The sequence below is a fragment of the Talpa europaea genome (assembly GCF_964194135.1).
Source record: "Talpa europaea genome assembly, chromosome: 12".
Lineage (NCBI taxonomy): Eukaryota > Metazoa > Chordata > Mammalia > Eulipotyphla > Talpidae > Talpa > Talpa europaea.
Window position 1 is genome coordinate 18,964,976 of NC_140079.1, and position 20,786 is coordinate 18,985,761.

At 41.8% G+C, this 20,786-nt stretch overlaps 1 protein-coding gene across 3 annotated transcripts; it reads left to right on the plus strand.

The window, feature by feature from the left end:
* Positions 1–766: 766 nt before the first annotated feature.
* ARCN1 (archain 1) lies at positions 767–19,392 on the plus strand (the record flags this gene model as incomplete). 3 transcript variants are annotated; one of them, XM_084249555.1, is made up of 9 exons in its annotated part: positions 767–976; positions 2,535–2,714; positions 2,853–3,058; positions 4,464–4,628; positions 8,595–8,760; positions 12,173–12,320; positions 12,636–12,744; positions 16,652–16,856; positions 19,303–19,392. In XM_084249555.1, the coding sequence occupies 9 exons, from the start codon at positions 782–784 to the stop codon at positions 19,390–19,392; spliced, it is 1,464 nt and encodes a 487-aa protein (XP_084105681.1). The 3 variants fall into 3 exon arrangements, with proteins under 3 accessions (XP_084105681.1, XP_084105682.1, XP_084105680.1); XM_084249554.1 differs by having other exon boundaries at positions 782–979; XM_084249556.1 differs by lacking the exon at positions 4,464–4,628 and having other exon boundaries at positions 767–979.
* Positions 19,393–20,786: the final 1,394 nt, after the last annotated feature.

A 20,786-nucleotide genomic window follows, 5' to 3' on the forward strand; every position in this document is an offset into this window, starting at 1 on the left:
GACCTCTCCTGTCTTGCCTGCTGTTCCCCTCTGCAGTGTATTTCAGTCACTCTGCCTGTTCTGTTCCCCACTCTGTCTCTGGTGAATCCTCTCACCCCCTGCACCTCTGGCGTGTGCCCCAGCTCTTTTATGCATAAATAAATAAATCTTTAAAAAAAATAAATAAAACTTAGAAACCTGACCAAGAATTTCAGATTTTGTAGTTGAGCATTGAAGCTTCCAAAATGTGTAAATAGTCTTTTTGTTATTTGTGAACCCTTGGGTTCCTGCACTGAAAAGACTGTTAAATACTGTACTTAATTTTCTTACCTCCTGGGCCTCCCTGGTGGCACAAGGGGTTAAGATACAACCTATAAGCCAACCACAGCCACTGCAGCAAGAGTTCAATCCCCGGCCAGGGAGATACCCACATGGCGCAGCAGACCTCTCCTGACTCTCCTGCTGCTCCCCTCAGCAGAGTACTTCGGTCAATCTGCGTGTTCTGTTCCCCACTCTGTCTCTGGTGAATCCTCTCACCCTCCTGCACATCTGGCCTGTACCCCTGCTCTTGTGTGCAAAAATAAATAAATCTTTAAAAAAAGAAAAAGTAGTGAATTTGAGTTGGAGGGTCATGTCACTAAATAACTGCATATGTCATTCCTTAGACGATATGAGGATGTTGCAAGAACATGTGAAGAAATAATTAATTGGTACTTATTTATAATGTTCCTGGCAGGTGCTGTTGGCAGCAGCTGTCTGCACGAAAGCAGGAAAGGCTATTGTTTCACGACAGTTTGTGGAGATGACCCGAACTCGGATTGAGGGCTTGTTAGCAGCTTTTCCAAAGCTCATGAACACTGGAAAACAACATACATTTGTTGAAACAGAGAGTGTAAGATATGTCTACCAGCCTATGGAGAAACTGTACATGGTACTGATTACTACCAAAAATAGCAATATCTTAGAAGATCTGGAGACCCTAAGGCTCTTCTCAAGAGTGGTAAGATACTCCTTCTATAATAGTGGGTTACTTAAAAAAGTTTTTTTTGTTTGTTTGTTTTTAAATTTTCTGTGTGATTCTCCCCCCACCAGCAGCTAAGCTTACCAGTTTGCATACTTCATGCCTGCCACCCTCCAGCCCAGCAGCCTGTTGCTCCTATACATTCAACATTTACTGGGCATGCTCTTAGGCTATGAGCGTCCTAAAGGAAAGAACTGTACTTCTGCTTCCAAATTTTTGAATAATTACTCTATTCTGCCTTTGAAGTTCTGACATTCGTTTGGTCCTATTTTTAGCTATTATTCTTTAGATGAGCCTTTATGCCAAAGTCTTATTTAAAATACAGATGGAAATCGAGTTTATTGAAATTTATACTTTAAAGGATAAGACTTGGCCCTCATCAGTGTCATTCACCTGATCACAGCTGCCCACAACATAGCTGCCCTAGATGTGGCAGACCATTTCAAGAAGAAGTGCCTCAGGCCTCTAGCCCTAGCTGTCTACCTGCTCTTCAAGTGTCATGTGCCACATGACTCCCCTTTCCCGCCTAAAAGGTCCCAGGCCCATGTCTTCCTTATGTGTTGTCCAGCCTGTCAGGAAGGGAATTAGCCTCTTAGGTGATGTCACGTTCTCCATAATCTTGGGGACTGGTCTCTCACCCTGTCCTTGTGATCCCCAGGGACCTGGACTTAGAAAGGATACTCTGAAGACCCTGCCCATATGGACAGTGCTCCTGAAGTGCTAAGAGGACTGAGCATTGTCATAGCCCCTGGCTCAGCCTGAAGTTCTGGCTGGGCCCAGCACTTTAGGAACACTTCGTTGATGGAGAGGAAATAGGTACCAGGTTTTTCAGAAGGCAGGGAGTTGCCACTGGCACCTAACAAAGGAGAGAAGGAGCCTTCTAGATGCTTCCCCATTGCCATCTCCAGTCCTGTTTCTGCTGGCTCTAAAAGCCTTGATGATAAGGAAAGAATTTCGTTCTCCTGCACTTGGTTTCCTTTGCAGTGCTCTTGGGAGGGTTTGGGCCAAAGGGAGCTTAGGGAAAATGGGAAATCCAACTGGATGCTTTTCCCCCAGTTGTTTACTGACTGACTTTTTCCTGTTGTTCCATAGTTACCTCGGAGAGAGGCCCTCTTTGTCTCCAAGTCATGCTCACATGCTTTGTTTTATATATGACAGTCACTGGCTGTCTACATTTGTGTACCTGATGTTTTCTGTTCCTCTTAGATTATAAACACCACCTCCACAAGGCACAGACTAATTACCTGTTCCTTCTTTATCCCTACAATGAAGAATAACCTTGACCTGGTGGTGTAATAGCTGCTTAATAAATATTTGTGAGTAGATCTTGGTTTCTCAAAATGCATTCATTAGACCACCTGTGGGATATTTTTAAAAAATTCAGCTTCTTGGCTCCTACGTCATACCTTCACTCAGTCTTTAGGGATCAACTCAGAAAGTCCAGGTGATTGACCTCCCCGACCCCAACAAGTAAGGCTTGAAAAACATAATTGCTGATAAATTCTTAATATTTTCCATTGTTATTCATGATTAGATCCCTGAATATTGCCGGGCCTTAGAGGAGAATGAAATATCAGAGCACTGTTTTGACTTGATTTTTGCTTTTGATGAAATCGTTGCCCTGGGATACCGGGAGAATGTTAACCTGGCACAGATCAGAACCTTTACAGAAATGGATTCTCACGAAGAGAAGGTTTTCAGAGCTGTCAGAGAGGTAAATAAGGTCTTCCCTGGGACTGCCAGTTTGTAATTTGTGTATCTTCTTTTAAGACTTTGCTATCTGATTTTCTTTCCTCCTTTTGCTAATATGTACTGTACTAAAAGCTATATTCATATGTGTCTCTTTTTGTAGACTCAAGAACGTGAAGCCAAGGCTGAGATGCGGCGTAAAGCAAAGGAATTACAACAGGCCCGAAGAGATGCAGAGAGACTGGGCAAAAAAGCACCAGGATTTGGGGGATTTGGAAGCTCTGCAGTGTCTGGGGGTAGCTCAGCTACCATGATCACAGAGACTATCATTGAAACTGATAAACCAAAAGTGGCACCTGCACCAGCCAGGTATAATCCATGGGTTTTTTGTTTGTTTGTTTGTTTGTTTTTTTAAAGATTTATTTATCCATACAACAAGAACAGGGGTATAGGACAAGGGGGTGAGAGGATTCACCACAGACAGAGTGGGGAGCAAAATAGGTGGATCTACTAAAATACACTGCTGAGGGGAGCAGAGGGTGAGACGAGAGGTCTGTTGCGCCATGTGGGTTAGCTCCTTGGCAGGGGATCTAACTCATGCTGCAATGGCTAGTGATAGCTTGATAGCGCTGAGACATTAACCCCTGTGCCACCAGGGAGGCCCCAGGTGTAATCCATGTTATCACTAGTAGCCTAGAATGGCAGATGAAGCCTGTATGTGTGTATTTTGCAGTGATGTCTGATTCTAGCCAGCTGTAAATAATGAGTGATTTGATGAAATAAAGCATAAAAATAAATTTGAGGATATAGGGATAAGGTGAAACCTCAGTGTGGTATTTTTCCTTTTGTGTGAAAGTTCTTTTATAAATTATACTGTGATGTGTTTCCTATGAAAGTTGCCTTATTTTAAGAGAGGAAGAAATATTTGAGGGTGTAACTGTTTATGGAATGTAGATTTTTAGTCTTAGTACTCATGATGGATTTCAGGGGGAAATCTGAAAAAATAGAAATTATATGCAAAAGTTTATGCACAGATATGTTTATTTGGATGGAAGGCACAAAGTTTTTATCACATTACACATGCTTATAAAATTATATCCTTGGGGACCTCTCTGATCGCTCAGGGGGTTGAGTCTCACTGCTACAAAGGTATCAGCAGCCACTGCAGCACGAGTTTTGTTTTGTTTTTTGTTTTGTTTTGTTTTTTGTGTTTTTTTTAAAGATTTTTTATTTATGTATACAAGAACTGGGGTAGAGGCCAGAGGTGTGGAGGGTGAGAGGATTCACTGGAGACAGAGTGGGGAGCAGAACAGGTAGATCTACTGAGAGGAGCAGCGCGCAAGTCAAAAGAGGTCTGCTGCGCCATGTGGGTATCTTCCTGGCTGGGACTTGAACACGTGCAGCATGAGTTCAGCTCAGCAGACCTCTCCTGTCTCTCCTGTTCTGCTCTGCACTCTGTCTCTGGTTAATCCTCTCACCCCCACACCTCTGGCCTACACCCCAGTTCTTGTATGCATAAATAAGTAAAATAAATCTTTAAAAAAAAGTATGTCTTTGGTGTTTGGATACTTGAAGCTTAAATTTGTAGTGACACATTGGCTGTTTGGGGCAAGGAACAGTCTAGTTGTACACTAAACATTAAGTAACTTGGACTTTTCCCTCAAGGTCTTCACATTCCTCTGAAAGAAAAGCTTCAGGGGAAACTTCTATCATCTTGGGTTATTATTTTTTAATCATGTATGTATTTTTTCTTATTTTGTATTCTTTCACTTAGGCCTTCAGGCCCCAGCAAGGCTTTGAAACTTGGAGCCAAAGGAAAGGAAGTAGATAATTTTGTGGACAAGTTGAAATCTGAAGGTGAAACTATCGTGTCCTCCAATATGGGCAAGCGAACCTCTGAAGCAAACAAAGTACATGCTCCACCCATTAATATGGAAAGGTAAGTCGTAATTTTTTTTTTAATTAATTTATTTATACAAGCACTGGATACAGTCAGAAGCGCGGGAGGGTGAGAGAACTCACCAGAGCCAGAGTGGGGAGCAGAACAGGCAGAGTGACGAAGTACACTGCTGAGGGGAGCAGCAGGCGTGGCAGGAGAGGTCTGTGTGCCATGTAGGACCCTTGCCGTCAGCTGGGGGATCGAACTGGCACTGCAGAGGCTGCGGGCAGCCCAGTGCTCAACCGCTGTGCCACCGAGGAGGCCCAAGTCATAACTTTTTCAGTAAGAACAGACCACATAATGTTTGAAGTTTTTATTTCAGCGCACTATAAATTCTTTTTCTGTCTTAATTTTTCCTGACTTAAAAGACTTAGGATGTACTTTAGGATCAACAGCTATTTTATGTGAAGTCTGGAACTTCTATCAATTCTGCTGGCTAAATTAAAAAATAACTTGTCTTCATGCCTAGTGTATACTTTGTCTCTATGACTTGAACTGGAAGGCTGGAACTATGATGAATCCCTCCAGTATATATTGATGTCTTTTTCTTATCAAAATTTAAGGGGAATCAGTCTTTAATATAAAATTTATAAATATCTTTAACAGTAAATCAACATCTTTCACTTTTTAAGTTTTGTTTTTTTTTTTTTTTTTTTTTTATAGAGGCATGTTTTCTTTCTTTCTTTCTTTCTTTCTTTGTTTGTTTTGTTTATACATGCACTGGGTACAGTCAGAAGCGCGGGAGGGTGAGAGAATTCACCAGAGCCAGAGCGGGGAGCAGAGCAGGCAGAAGGACCGAAGGACACTGCTGAGGGGAGCAGCGGGCAGCAGGAGAGGTCTGCGCGCCATGTGGGACCCTCCTCCGGTGGCCCGGAAGCAGCCGGGGATCGAACCGGCGCCGTAGAGGCCGCGGGTAGCTTCGCAACCCAGCGCTCAACCGCTGCGCCACCGGGGAGGCCCTCACTTTTTAAGTTTTTAACCCAATATCGATTTGGATTTGTCTCTTATCTCATGACTGGGGTGTTGGCTGGTAACATTTTTAAGTGGTAGTTATCAAGTTCACATATTCATTACTCAGATTTCTTGTTTTGAAGCCCAGACCTTCTACTGTTGCTGATGGTTTTGAGGTCAAGTGAAAGATGAGCTGAGAGGATACCTCTATCAGGTGTGCATAAAAGAGGAGTATTTTGTATACCTCTTGTTTATGAAATGGAAGGGCTTACATCAGAATAAATCTCTTAAATCACTAAAGCGGCTGTGCTGTTCCTAGTGTTTAAATGAGACAGATACTTGACCCTTTTAAAAAAGATATTAGAGAATGTTTGAGACCCTATTTTCTAAATAAATACTTCTTGTGTATGGAACATACTCTTGTGAAGGTAAATGGGAGCTTTCATTGTCTTGAGACACTCTTCGTGATCTTGAGTCTTGTGCCTTTATTTCTGGGAAGATTTAGAAGTTGAACAGAGAATAAGGAGGATGCCAGAGTATTCTTTTTAGCCTCTGCAGTCCACCCAGCCAAAAATAGTTTTAAACAAGAATCCGGATAGATTGTGTTTAATAATTGCCCACAGGAGTGATACCTTTTAGCTTATTTTTTATTGTTATGTATTCATACAGTTCAAAATTTGAAAGGTTCAAAAATTATTACAGTAAACTCCCCACCTAGCCATGCCAGTTTCTCTTTTTGGAGTAAACTAGTGTTAACTAGTTTTTCTGTGTGTATTCCTAAGGGGGAGTAGTCTATCTGTAATTGAATAAACATGTACATATTCTATTTTTCTCCTCCTTATAGTAATGGTAGTTACATTTTCTAATTACCTTTTTTCACTTACTCTGGAAATAAGAATTTCCTTATTTGAAACAATAAAGTCATGACATCTAAGGGCAATACTTTATCCTAGAATGAATCTGTACTGCTATAAAGGACATCATTAGGTCAGCTGACAAAATTGGCATATGGATGGTAGATTTGTAGTGTTTCAATATAAATTTGTGAAGCTAATAACTTACCTTGGTTATGTAAAAGAATGTTCCTGTTCTTGCAAAATACACTAGTCTTAGGGAGATAAAAGGTTATGATATTTATATTCTGTCACTAAATGGTCCAGGGGAAAAAAATCAAATATATACATATCTTTATATAATGTTTAGAGAGAGAGAAAGAACTATGCAAATGATAAATAAGATAACATGTATTTAAATAGGTAAAAAGGGGCCTCCCTGATGGCACAAGGGGTTAAGCACCGCACTATGAAGCAATCTGCAGCCTCTGCAGCACAAGTTCGATCGCCCGGCTGTCCAAAGAGCAACCCACATGGCTAAGCAGACCTCTCCTGTCTCGCCCGCTGCTACCCTCAGCAGTGTATTTCAGTCAGTTTGCCTGTTCTGTTCCCCACTCTGTCTCTGGTGAATCCTCTCACCCCCCTCACCCCTCCCCCCGCATCTCTGGCCTGTACCCCAGCTCTTATATGCATAAATAAATAAATCTTTTAAAAAATAAATAAATAGATAAAAAGGGTATATCTGTATTCCTGGTATAATTTTAATTTTTGAAATTACTTACAAGGTCTCTCCCTTATGGCCTATGGGTTAATTCTCAATGCTATCACTACTACGGCCTGAGTTTGATCCCTGGCCAGGGAGAAAACCCACATATGGCACAGCAGATCTCTCCTGTCTCGCCTGCTGCTCCCCTTAGTAGTGTATTTCAGTGAGTCTGCCTCTTCTTTTCCCTACTCTGTCTCTGGTGAATCCTCTTATCCCCCGCACCTCTGGCCTACATCCCAGTTCTTCCACACATAAATAGATAATCTTTTTTAAAAAAAAGGAAAGGAGGTCCTCCCTGGTGGCGCAAGGGTTAAGCACTGCACTATGAAACAATCCACAGCCTCTGCAGCACAAGTTCGATCCCCGGCCAACCAGGGAGAAACCCACATGGTGAGTCAGACCTCTCCTGCCTCGTCCACTTCTCCCCTCAGCAGTGTATTTCAGTCAGTCTGCCTGTTCTGTTCCCCACTGTGTCTCTGGTGGATCCTCTCACCCCCCGCATCTCTGTCCTGTACCCCAGCTCTTGTATGCATAAATAAATAAATCTTTTAAAAAATAAAAATAAAAGGAAAGGAAAAAATTACTTACAAATACACTTTTTAAAAAAGATTTATTTATGCATGCATGTAAGAACTGGGGTACAGTCCAGAGGTGTAGGGGTTGAGAAGATTCACCAGAGAGTGGGAAACAGAACAGGTAGATTGAAATACAGTGCTGAGGGGAGCAGCGGGCGAGTCAGGAGTGGTCTGCTGTGCCATGTGGGTCACCTCTCTGGCCGGGGATCAAACCTGTGCTGCATCTCAACTCCTTGCCCCGTCTCTCCCCAACAACTGGTTGGCATTCATTTTTGTTGATGTATTTATGTATTTAAGCAGTTCCCTATTGGTGGACATTTAAGTTATTTTCTGAACTTTTGCTATTACAAATGGTTCTTTGGTGAATATTTTAATAGATTGTTTTTGCATGGGTGAGAATTTATCTTGTAGTATGAGAAATTACTGGAACAAAGTATAATGCTTTAAATTTTGATACAGACAGTAGTAGCATCTTAAAATAAGTTGGTGGCTAATTACCATTAAACCTTGGAGTTTTTTATGGTTTCTACTTTTCTGAACAAATTTGCTTTTTCGGGCCTCCCCTGGTGGCACAGCAGTTGAGCGCTGGGCTGCGAAGCTGCCTGCAGCCTCTGCAGTACAGGTTTAATCTCCGGCTGCTGGGCGAGGGTCCCACATGGCACGCAGACCTGTCCTGCCGCCCACTGCTCCCCTTAGCAGTGTACTTCGGTCCTTCTGCCTGTTCTGCTCCCTGCTCTGGCTCTGGTGAATTCTCTCACCCTCCCGCACTTCTGACTGTACCCAGTGCTTGTATAAATAAATACGACTTTAAAAAAAAAAAAAATTTGCTTTTTCTTTGCAGTGTGCACATGAAGATTGAGGAAAAGATCACACTAACCTGTGGACGAGATGGAGGATTACAAAATATGGAATTACATGGCATGATCATGCTTAGGATCTCAGATGATAAATTTGGCCGAATTCGTCTTCATGTGGAAAATGAAGATAAGAAAGGGGTGCAGCTGCAGGTATGCAGAGGTTTTTGAAAAGGGAGTAAGATATTTGCTTGCTTACCTAACACAATTCTTTCTCAACTGAAATTCCTCACATGAACCACAGATCACAGAAAATTATTTAGGTTATATAGCTTATGTCATAGGAAAGAAATTAACTTGTTACGTGCAGTTGATGACTTGAGGAAACATTTCTTCCCAAGATGGCTGAGAGTGATTGACAGCACCTGTATTAAAAAAGTCTTTTAAAGGGCTTCCCTGGTGGTGGTTAAGTGTCAGCACTGTGAAGCAATCCGCAGCTACTGCAGCACAAGTTCAATCCCCATCTAGGGGGGATAGCCCATATGGCACAGCAGACCTTTCCTGTTTCACCTGCTGTACCCCTCAGCAGTGTATTTCAGTAAATTTTCCCATTCTGCTCCCCACTCTGTCCCTGGTGAATCCTCTCACCCGCTGCACCTCTAGGCCTACCATCTAGCTCTTGTATGCATAAATAGGTAAATCTTCAAAGGAGGGGGGGGTTCCTTTAAGGGCCTCTCTGGTGATGCAGGCTAAGTCTCAGCACTATCAAGCAATCGCCAGCCACTGCAGCATGACTTTGATCCCAGTCAGGGAGCTGACCCACATGGCACAGTAGACCTTTCCTGTCTTGCCTGCTCCCCGGTGTGTTTCAGAAGATCCGCCTATTCTGCTCCCTACTCTGTCTCTGGTGAATCCTCTCACACACACACACACACCCCTACCCCCCCACCCCCGTGCCTCTGGCCTATACCCTAGGTCTTGTATGCATAAATAAATCTTAAAAAAAAAAAAAAAAGTTTAAAGAAAAAGAAAGGGCCTTTTAATACTGGAATTGAATGAAAGGCCATAGCAGAATCTAAGAAATGACAGCATACTTACCAAAAAAGATGCATTAAACTTCATCGGGAGGTATTTTATTAAAGCAAATAATACTACTAAATTTATGCTTTCTGTGGCCACTATATAAACTATCAATGCCTGTGTGGTTTTTTTTTTAACTGAAGGAAAATACCTAATGGCATATTTGAAAAGTGCATAAAATCCTTACACAATAAATATGTATATTTCACCTACCTATGTATGATATGTATGAGACCCTCCTTAGATTTACAGTTTTCTTGTCACATTTTATTTTGATGGCTGATCTTAATATCTCTGTCATAAGAACAAAGCCTTTTCAGGGAAAGAATGTGTTATTATCTATAATAGTATAATATAAGTAGTGCTGATGTATTATTTCTTAGTGACTTTGCTGGTTCCTAAAGTATATATAGACTGCTTTCCAAAGGTATTTTTCCCCTTTTTTCTCCAAATCTGATTTCCTTTAAAAAAAAAAAAAATCAGATTGGGGCCTCCCTGGTGGCCCAAGGGGTTAAGCACTACACTATGAAGCAATCCACAGCCTCTGCAGCACAAGTTCAATCCCCGGCTGGCCAGGGAGCAACCCACATTGTGCAGCAGACCTCTCCTGTCTTGCCCGCTGCTCCCCTCTGCAGTGTATTTCAGTCTGCCTGTTCTGTTCCCCATTCTGTCTCTGGTGAATCCTCTCACCCCCTGCATCTCTGGCCGATACCGCAGCTCTTGTATGCATAAATAAATAAATCTTAAAAAAAGATCATATTGTCTCAGATGGTCTAGTTTGAACAGTTTTAGCTCTTGGCAAAATGGGCAACCAAACGTCCCATAGAACTTCTCCTTCTCCTTCCCTTTTTAGTATATGGTCAGGCCTGTTGTCTGACCCAGGCAACTCATTAGTGTCTGACCCTAGTCTTCTGTTTGGCTAGCTTGACCCCCATCATGAGACTCTTCTCTTTGTAGTAATTCTGGAAAGAACTTGGTTAATGGTTTTTAACTTTTTCAATTACCAAAACTATTAACTTGTGGGGCTTCTGTGGTGGCACAGGGGTTAAAGTCTCAGTGCTGTCAAGCTATTGCCGGCTACTGCGCCATCAGTTCAATCCCTGGCCAGGGACATCGCACAGCAGACCTCTCCTGTGTGTCCTGCTGCTCCCCTAAGCAGCATATTTTAGTAGATTTGCCTGTTCTGCTCCCCACTCTGTCTCTGGTGAATCCTCTCACCCCCCCCCATACCTCTTGCCTGCACCCCAATTCTTGTATGCATAAATAAAATAGGGCCTCCCTAGTGGTGCAAGGGGTTGAGTCTCAGCACTGTGAAACTATTGGCAGCCACTGCAGCAAGAGTTCGACCCCAGGGCCTCCCTGGTGGTGCAGCGGTTGAGCGCTGGGTTGCGAAGCTGCCCGCAGCCTCTGCAGTGCGGGTTCGATCCCCAGCTGCTCCCCGGCCACCGGAGGAGGGTCCCACAGGGCGCGCAGATGTCTCCTGCCGCCCGCTGCTCCTCTCAGCAGTGTTCCTCGTCACTCTGCCTGCTCTGCTTCTGGCTCTGGTGAATTCTCTCACCCTCTGGCACTTCTGACTCTACCCAGTGCTTGTATAAATAAATAAATGGAGTTTACACTTTCTATCTACAATCAGATTAAAATATAATGACTATATTTAAAAAAAAAAAAAAAAAAGAGTTCGACCCCAGCCAAGGGGCTGACCCACATGGTGCAGCAGACCTCTCCTGTCTCAATCCTCCTGTTCTGCTCCCCACTCTGTCTCTGATAAATCCTCTCACGGCGCCCCCCCACCCCCACCCCGGCCTACATCCAGCTCTTATATGCATAAATAAATAAATCTTAAAAAAAGAAAGTCTTCGAGGGCCTCCCTGATAGCACGAGAGGTTAATATGCAACCTATGAAGCTGTCCGCAGCCACTGCAGCACAAGTTGGATCCCTGACCAGGGATGAACCACATGGCGCAGCAGACCTTGTCTCATCTGCTACTTTTTCAGCAATGTATTTCAGTCAGTCTGCCTGTTCTGTTCCCCACTCTGTCTCTGGTGAATCCTCTCACCCCCCCATACCTCCGGCCTGTACCCCAGCTCTTGTATGCATAAATAAATAAATCTTTAAAAAAAAGTCTTCGAAAAGAGGGAAAAAAAAAAACTAGAATTTGGGCCTCCCCGGTGGCTCAGCGGTTGAACGCTGGGTTGCGAAGCTGCCCACAGCTTCTGCAGCGCCGGTTCAATCCCCGTCCGCTGGGCGAGGGTCCCACATGGCGCACAGACCTCTTCTGCCGCCTGCTGCTCCCCTCAGCAGTGTATTTCATCAGTCTGCCTGTTCTGTTCCCTGCTCTGGCTCTGGTGAATTCTCTCACCCTCCCCCGCTTCTGACTGTACCCAGTGCTGGTATAAATAAATAAATATTTAAAAAAAAAAAAACTAGAATTTTTTACATACCCTGTTATAGATGTGTAGATTGTAGGCTGTGTAAGACCAGAGGGGATTTATTTCCTCTCTTTATGTCTGGACCTCAGAAGTTTTCTTTTACTTTTCATTTCAGACCCATCCAAATGTGGATAAAAAACTTTTCACTGCAGAATCTCTGATTGGCCTAAAAAATCCAGAGAAGTCATTTCCAGTCAACAGTGACGTAGGGGTGCTAAAATGGAGACTACAAACCACAGAGGAATCTTTTATTCCACTAACAAGTAAGTGCTTTTGGCCTGTCCCACTAAGCTAGTCTCCATTGAGAACTCAAAATAGCCTTGGCTTATACACACATATCTTCATTGCTATAACAGAATTCTTTTTTCATAAAAATAATTTTCTTTCAAAATGGACTAGTCATGCATTTTGTGTTTTAATCATTAAGTTTAATTTTTAATAGCTTTAATTTGAAATCATTTTTTTTAATAGTTTATATTAGAATGTTTAATGCCTGCGGCTGTCATTTTGGATTGCCATCTTAACTTTCCTCCACTTTTTCTGATGATCTGGTAAGTCTGCTTTGCTTCTTTCCTCAGTTAATTGCTGGCCCTCAGAGAGTGGAAATGGCTGTGATGTCAACATAGAATATGAGCTGCAAGAAGATAATTTAGAGCTGAATGATGTGGTTATCACCATTCCACTCCCGTAAGTAATGTTCCACATATAATCTTTTTTTTTTCTTTACTAGGTTTATAGAACTAGTCTTTTGGAATTCAATTTGTAGGCAGCATTTAGTTCACTGTCGATTCTAAGATAATTTGCTTCTTAAAAAGGCTAGTTGTAAAGTCAGATACAAAAGGCTGTCTGCTATATGATCCCATTTATATGACATTCTGAAAAGGTTAAGGTGATATACTTAGAGCAGAAATCAGAAAGAAGAAGGCATTTAATTGCAAGGGTATATAAGGGAGATTTTGGAGATGCTGAAAATGTCCTGACTTGACTGTTATTGATGTTTACATGAATGCATACATTTGTCAAAGTGCATTGGAACTGTACACTTCAAAAAGAGTGATTTTTTTCTCACTTCAAACCAAATGAAACAAAAGCTAGTTGTTACTCCTAAGTGTGGTTTTCAGATGTTGGTCCTCAGTTTGTTCATGTAGTAGTGAAGATTTCCAGAAGGCAGAGCCACTTCTCAAACTTTCTCTGGTATGTTTTGTAACTCTTAAGGAAATTGAGGTTCTCAGACTGAATTTTTCTTTTCACTTTGCTTTCTAAACTTGCAGATAAAGAGCATGTTTTCATAGAAACTTAATTCTTGTTGAATCAAGATATCTACAATAATTTTCGGTAAATTTTTTAACAGCTTTATTGAGGTTTAGCAAATGTAGTAAACTGTACATACTTAAATTGCACAGTTTGGCAAGTTTACACACACACACACACACACTTGTGAAACCATCAGCATAATTAAAGTAATGAAAATGTCAATCATTCCCCAGAATTTAAAATTTAACTTCAATACGTGTTTGTTGTATATTTAAATTATCTACTTTCTAGTATCATCTGGAGCTACTCTTTTTTTGTTGTTGTTTTTTTTTAAGATTTATTTATTTATACAAGCACTGGGTACAGTCAGAAGCGCAGGAGGATGAGAGTATTCAGAGCCAGAACAGGGAACAGAACAGTCAGACTGACGAAATACACTGCTGAGGGGAGCAGCGGGAGAGGCAGGAGAGGTCTGTTGTGCCATGTGGGACCCTCGCGCTCAACGCTGCGCCACCCGGGGAGGCCCTGGAACTTCTCTTTATCTTCAATTTATTTCCACAGTAGCATTTCCAGAGAGTATGCACTAGTCTTATTTCACCAGTGACTCCCAGCTCTTCTTTGATACCTCTCAATACCTTCTCCCACGATTAAGTGAAGAGCTTAATTATAAATACCCAGTGAATGTGTTTTTTATAATATCTTTACTATTACATGGTACTAATTTAATTTGTGGGGTTTTTTTTTTTTCCTTCCTTTTTTGATAATTAGGCATTCATATGACCAGATCTGATTTTAGACATTCTTTATTTCTATTTTTTAAGAGACTTTATTACCAGTAAGATGGTGTAAACCATATTATTCTTCACAGCTTCATCATCTTTTAGAACAATAGGTGGCTACCTTGAACTGCTGTAGGACTTGGGTGTGGTGACAGATGTGGGTTTTGTTTTGTCAAGATTTATTTTACTAGACTATTTTTAGTTTGCCATAATTTTTGAGCCTCTCCATCTACCCCATAATTGTGGTTATGGTGGTTTCCTGTGTCTTAGTTCAATTTTGCAATAGTCTCCAGAAAAGACCCTTAGACAACATTTTACCCTATTGTCTAGAACTGATCAAATTAGAGAAGATCAGAATCAAAATTGGAACAAGAGTAAAGAGAGAAAACACATGCAGTGGAACCATAAAATTGAGTGAAGAGTTAATTTGTTAAATCACCCCTAAAGTTTTCTTTGTCTCCATTATTTACCTTGCCCCTAATGTAAGCATTGAGTGTTACTGGTAAATTAAAAGATGGTAAATTTAGAATGTGTAGGAGTAGGTAACACTGCCTGACGGCCATGTGTGGGGGTGCAAAATATATCCTACTAGCCCTGGTTATCTTCTGGATTATGGACAACTACGTCTCCCATCATGTTCCCATTTTGCCCAGGGGTAATTGTGCTTTCACTTATCATATAAAAGTGCACCTAATGGATTGTAAATCACTGAAGCTGCAACTGTAATGAGTTTTGGAACATTCTAAAACCTTTTAAAAACATCCTCTGAAAGGCCCAAATTCATCTCCATTCTAAATAACTACAATATGGTTTTTGAAATCGCAATCTCCCCAAAACACGCATACTTTTTTTTTTTAAAGATTTATTTATTTATGCATACAAGAACTGGGGTACAGGCCAAAGGTGATGGGGGGTGAGAGAATTCACCAGAGACAGAGCGAGGAGCAGAACAGGCAGATTGACTGAAATACACTGCTGAGGGGAGCAATGGGCCAGACAGGAGTGATCTGCTGCGCCATGTGGGTCACCTCCCTGGCCGAGGATCAAACTCATGCTGCAGTAGCTGCAGATTGCTTCATAGTGCTATGCTTAACCCCTTGTGCCACCAGGGAGGCCCCAAACACACTCTTAATAACTTGTTCCCTCCCCCCCAGCCCCTCCCCCCCACCACTGCTGCCTGTGTAACTTTTTTTTATTTTAATACAAGCACTGGGTACAATCAGAAGCATGGGAGCGTGAGAGAATTCACTAGAGCCAGAGCAGGGAATAGAACAGGCAGACCGACGAAATACACTGCTATGGGGAGCATTGGGCGGCAGGAGAGGTCTGCGCGCCATGTGGGACCCTCGCTGGCGACTGGGGATCGAACCAGCGCTGCAGAGGCTGTGGGCAGCTTTGCAGCCCAGCACTTAACCTGTGCGCCACCAGGGGAGGCCCCCTATGTAACATTTTATTAAAATGACTTCTTAACAGGGCAGCAAACCATTGGTGGAGGATTTTTTGAAAGATAGCCCACTTTATACATATGTTAGTCTGAGTTCCCCAGTAGCTCTAAATCTAATCCATAAATTAGAAGGTAGCCCACAGGCATATCTGCAAACTATGGTTCTATGTAACATCATTTTTCCTTTTTATACAATGTATGCTTTCTCTTCTCAGGTGTAGTCCCTGTAAAATACCCACCACCAGTCCTCCCTGGTGGCACAAGGGATTAAGCACAGCACCATGAAGCTGTCTGCAGCCTCTGCAGCATGAGTTCGATCCCCGATACCTGGCTGGCCAGGGAGCTACCCACATGGCACAGCAGACCTCTCCTGTCTCGCCCGCTGCTCCCCTCAGCGGTGTATTTCTGTCAGCCTGCCTGTTTATTACCTGCTGTGTCTCTGGTGAATCCTCTCACCCCCTCCCTCGTACCTCTGGCCTGTACCCCAGTTCTTGTATGCATAAATAAATAAATAAATGTTCAAAAAATAAAAACAAAATTCCCACCACCAATTCACCCGTGCACTATCACCATAGTCCCTGTGCTCTTCCCTCCCTTGTTTTGATCCCTCTCCCTCCTCTTCCCCTGCAGAATGTCTCTGATTTTTAGTTGCCTGTTAATTTTGTTTTTTATTATAATTACTTTTTTTCTTGATCCTTTATTTAGTTTCCTTGCACTCCTCCTATAAGTGAAACCATCCAATGTTCTTCTTTCTGGCTTATTTCACTGAGCATAAGCCCTTCCAGCTCCATCCATGTTGCTGTGAATGGCATGAGTTTATCTTTTTTTGATTGCTGAGTAATATTCCATTGTGTATATGTACAACATCTTCTTGATCCGGCCATCTGTTTTTGGGCATTTATGTTGTTTCCATATCTTGTACATGGTGCTGCAGTAAACATAGGGGTGCAGGTATCCTTCTGAATTAATGTTTTTGTGTCCTTTGGGTAGATGCTTAATATTTTTTTAAAGACTATAATAGGTAGAATTTGAGGAACAACTGACGTTTTTGGTTGGTTTTCCTTTGCAGATTTCTGGCTCTGGACAGTTAATTTGACATGGATGTTTCTCATGACAGGTCTGGCGTCGGTGCACCTGTGATTGGTGAGATCGATGGCGAGTATCGACATGACAGTCGGCGAAATACCTTGGAGTGGTGCCTGCCAGTGATTGATGCCAAAAATAAGAGTGGCAGCCTTGAGTTCAGCATTGCTGGGCAGCCCAATGACTTCTTCCCCGTTCAAGTCTCCTTCATCTCCAAAAAGAATTACTGTAACATACAGGTACCCCATTTTATTTTTTTATTTTTTTGTATTTTTTTTTTTAGTATATGTGCTGCTGAAGTGAGCACTGTGTGTTTTTTTTTAATTTAAATTTTTTTGACAATATTTGCTTCCCCCCACCCCTCAGATTGAGTCCCCATAGAATTTCCTTCCCCAAGGCACCCGTGCACCATCACCACAGTCCCTTGTGCTCCTCCCTCCCTCCCTCTCATCCCTCTCCACCTCCTCCCCTGCAGTATGTCTCTGGTTTATAATTGTCTGTTTTTGCTTTGTTGTGTTTTGTACTGTTATTATTTTTTTTTACACTGATGTCTTATTTGGTTTCCCTATATTTCTGTTATAAGTGAAACCATCCAATATTTTTCTTTTTCCTTCTGGCTTATTTCACTGAGCATAATTCCTTCTAGTTCCTTCCACGTTGCTGCGAATGGCATGAGTTTATCTTTTTTGATTGCTGAATAGAGGTACCCCATTTTAATAAAGGGCTTATATGGGGAAAACTATAGGACAGATGCCAGGTAAACAGCAGAGTGAGTTTGTCAGAGCAAAAACAATGAGAAAAGCTAGTGTCTTCAGCGGGTTCCATTACTGACTCATTATATCAGCTTGATCAAGTTTCTCACCAGTTTTACTTCAGTTTTCCTGTCAAAAGAGTAAGGAAATTGAATACATACAAGAATACCTATGGATTTATGCAGGGTTCATATCTCCTACTTACCTGTTTTTTTATAATTGGGTATTTTAAAATCCATTTGCAAAACACCCAATACATGGTTTTCTAATGGGTTTTGTAACATCACTTGATTTGAACCAAGGAATGAAAGAACACTTTTTTGTTTGAAAATTACTACCAAAATTACTACCCAAAAAAATGTGATTTTAATACAAATTGATACAGTGTTTGAATTATTTGTTTCATATTTTCTCTACATTGATAACAGAATATCAAGAGTCAGTTCCTTTGTAAAACCCTGTCTTTAATCATAAGCAGAGTAATGGAAATTTATGAACTATACAGTTAGATTTTTTTTTTTAATATTTATTTATTTATGCATACAATTGCTGGGGTGTAAGCTAGAGTTGAGAGGTGCTGGGGTTGGGAGAGGTTGGTGAGAGGATTCACCAGAGACAGAGTGGAGAGCAGAACAGGCAGATTGAAATACACTGCTGAGGGAAGCAGCGGGCAAGATAGGAGAGGTCTGCCTGGCTAGACTCGAACTCGTGCTGCAGTGGCTGCTGATAGCTTCATAGTGCTGAGACTTAACCCCTTGTGCCACCAGGGAGGCCCTAGATCTTTTTTTTTTTTTAATTAAAAGATTTATTTATACAAGAACCGGGGTACAGGCCAGAGGTATGAGGGGGGGTGAGAGGGTTCGCCAGAGACAGAACAGGGAACAGAACAGGCAGACTGATGAAATACACTGCTGAGGGGAGCAGCGAGCGCAACAGGAGAGGTCTGCTGGGCCACGTGGGACCCTCGCCGCCCGGCCCAGATCAAACCAGCACTGCAGAGGCTGCGGACAGCTTCACAGTGCAGCGCTCAACCGCCTACGCCACCAGGGGAGGCCCGATCATTATTTTGAACTCACTGTTTCTCCAGTTTTTGAAGTTGTGTTATAAGCACCCAGTTTATATTGTTGTCTTCCCCTTTGATTTGTTGATTTGTATGTTATTCTGATACTATCTTCCAAATGGCCTCTGTCTCTCTTACAAGTGTTGGGATTTATAATTTCCTCTATTGGATGATTGCAAAGAGCAGCTCATTGGTGTTTTCTCTCTCTCCTTCCCTCCTTGACGCCTCACTCCTTGTCACTTATTGGCATAACCCTATCAGTTATTGGGAGCACATTCTTGAACCAAAGACATTAGATAGAAATTTTCCTGTTTGGGATCTTGTGAAGAGTATGACAGTATAAATGCTCTCTCAAAGCCTTATTAGAAAATGTGAATTAGTGGTTCAGGTATTGTGTTGCTGCCGTTACTGACATCATTATTACAGGTAATTCATAAAACTAGATATTCATTGTTAATAAAAAGATGAGATCTCATTAGAAGGACCAGTCATAGCTAGCAAATAAATATGCTGAAGTAGCTTAGTGAGACTTCGAGAGTAAAAGAGTTAGAATAGTGTATTTTGGGTTAAAATGTTAATTGATTACTCTGATAGAATGTCTATGAACTGAATAGGTTTTATAGGGCAAGAATTGGGTGGCCACTCATTCTGGACCTTTTAATCATCCCAATACTTGTATTTTTGATCTAGAGAACAAACTGGTTGTGTTAGTGGGGGGGAATGATGATGTAAGTTGTAGCTGTGAATTCAACTTTTTTAGTACTTCTGAGATTTTAATACTGTTTTTAGGGAATTTCATCTGTTTTGTACTGAGAACTTAGCACCTTGGAACTCTCCTTCTGATTTACTTTACTCTTTTGTTTGTTTTCCTAGGTTACCAAAGTGACCCAAGTAGATGGAAACAGCCCCGTAAGGTTTTCCACAGAGACCACTTTCCTAGTGGATAAGTATGAAATCCTGTAATACCAAGAAGGAACCGAAAAGGAAAAATATCAAATTAATAAAGAAGAAGCCAACAGTGGCCGAAAGAGTTTTTTCCAAATCTACAAGCCATTGGAGACCCTTTACTTCTGATACAATGCACGATTCTCTGCGCGCAAGGACCCTCAACTCACACCCTCAGTGTTTCGGTGTCACAGAGACATTCATTGGCAAAGAAATGACACAAACATGAAGGGAAAGGCTGCTTATTTCTTTGGCAGATTTTATTGGCCAGCAAGAAAACAAGCTTTCCAGAGAGTGCTCCCAGTTAAAAAATAGCTTCTCTGTCTTCACCTAGTTGCTCCTTTACTTAAATCTTAAATACAGTTACATTTCATACTATGTTTTTTAGAAGTTTTCTCTGCAGAAAATTTTAATCTTTCTTATTCCTTTCCTCTAGTTTTTTTCTTTCTATGCGTTCAGTCAAGCATCAGCGTATCTGTGTATAGGCATTGTATTTGTCAGGCACTCCTGGGACAAGTTGAACTAATCCGTTCTTGGGTTTTTGGATTATACAGGTGAATTGCTTTTAAGGGACATGGGGTCTAGAAGTTAAAAGAGAAGGATGTCTTATATCCTTTTCCTCTATTCAGTTATCCTTCCACTCCTTGCGAAATGGTTTTCCTTTTGGGTCTGTCCCTTCATTTTAGAACAGTACTGTGAGTCCTACTTGTGTCTATGTTGAGGACAGCTGAAAAACAGCTTTCAAATGCCACAGCCCCCACTTCAGTATGTCTGGGAGAAGAATGGTTAAGTTCAGTTAGGAATTTCATATCCACAGGTAATCATGTCTGCTGCTCGGGCTACTCAGGCCTCCAGTTCTCCACATTTGTGTGTACTTCAACTAAAACATAACAGCTCACCATCTTTGTAATCCATTCACATTCCTCACATTCACCACCTCCCATTCCTGGCTGTTCTCAGTTCTTTCCTTTCTAGCAGAGATGAGGTTATGATTTTGGAAGCTGTGGGTTCAGTAAGTCTCTTTGCCAATTCCATGGGCTATAAGTTATGAGGAGACTCCTTTCCACCACCAGGATTTAACATTAGAAGAGGCAGCTGATTATATTGTTAAGTAGAGATTGCCGGTATAAACTCCATTTCCTTCAGTCTGTCCACTTTTCACCAGCCTATCTGTTGCTACAATCTCAAAAATCCTTTCTTTTCCTCCTCTAATCCTTTTCTATTGAATGTCATCAAGTAGTGGTGGTTCTTCAGCCCTATGTCACCTATTATTTTTTCAATGGAAAAGACTACATCGGCCAATCCAGAGTTGACTTTTAACCCAATGTTGCATTTAGTAGGGTTGGCGAAGCTGCTGCCAGATTGCAGCCACCGGTAGGGGGAAGAGGCGGATGACTAGGTGACCTGCACTT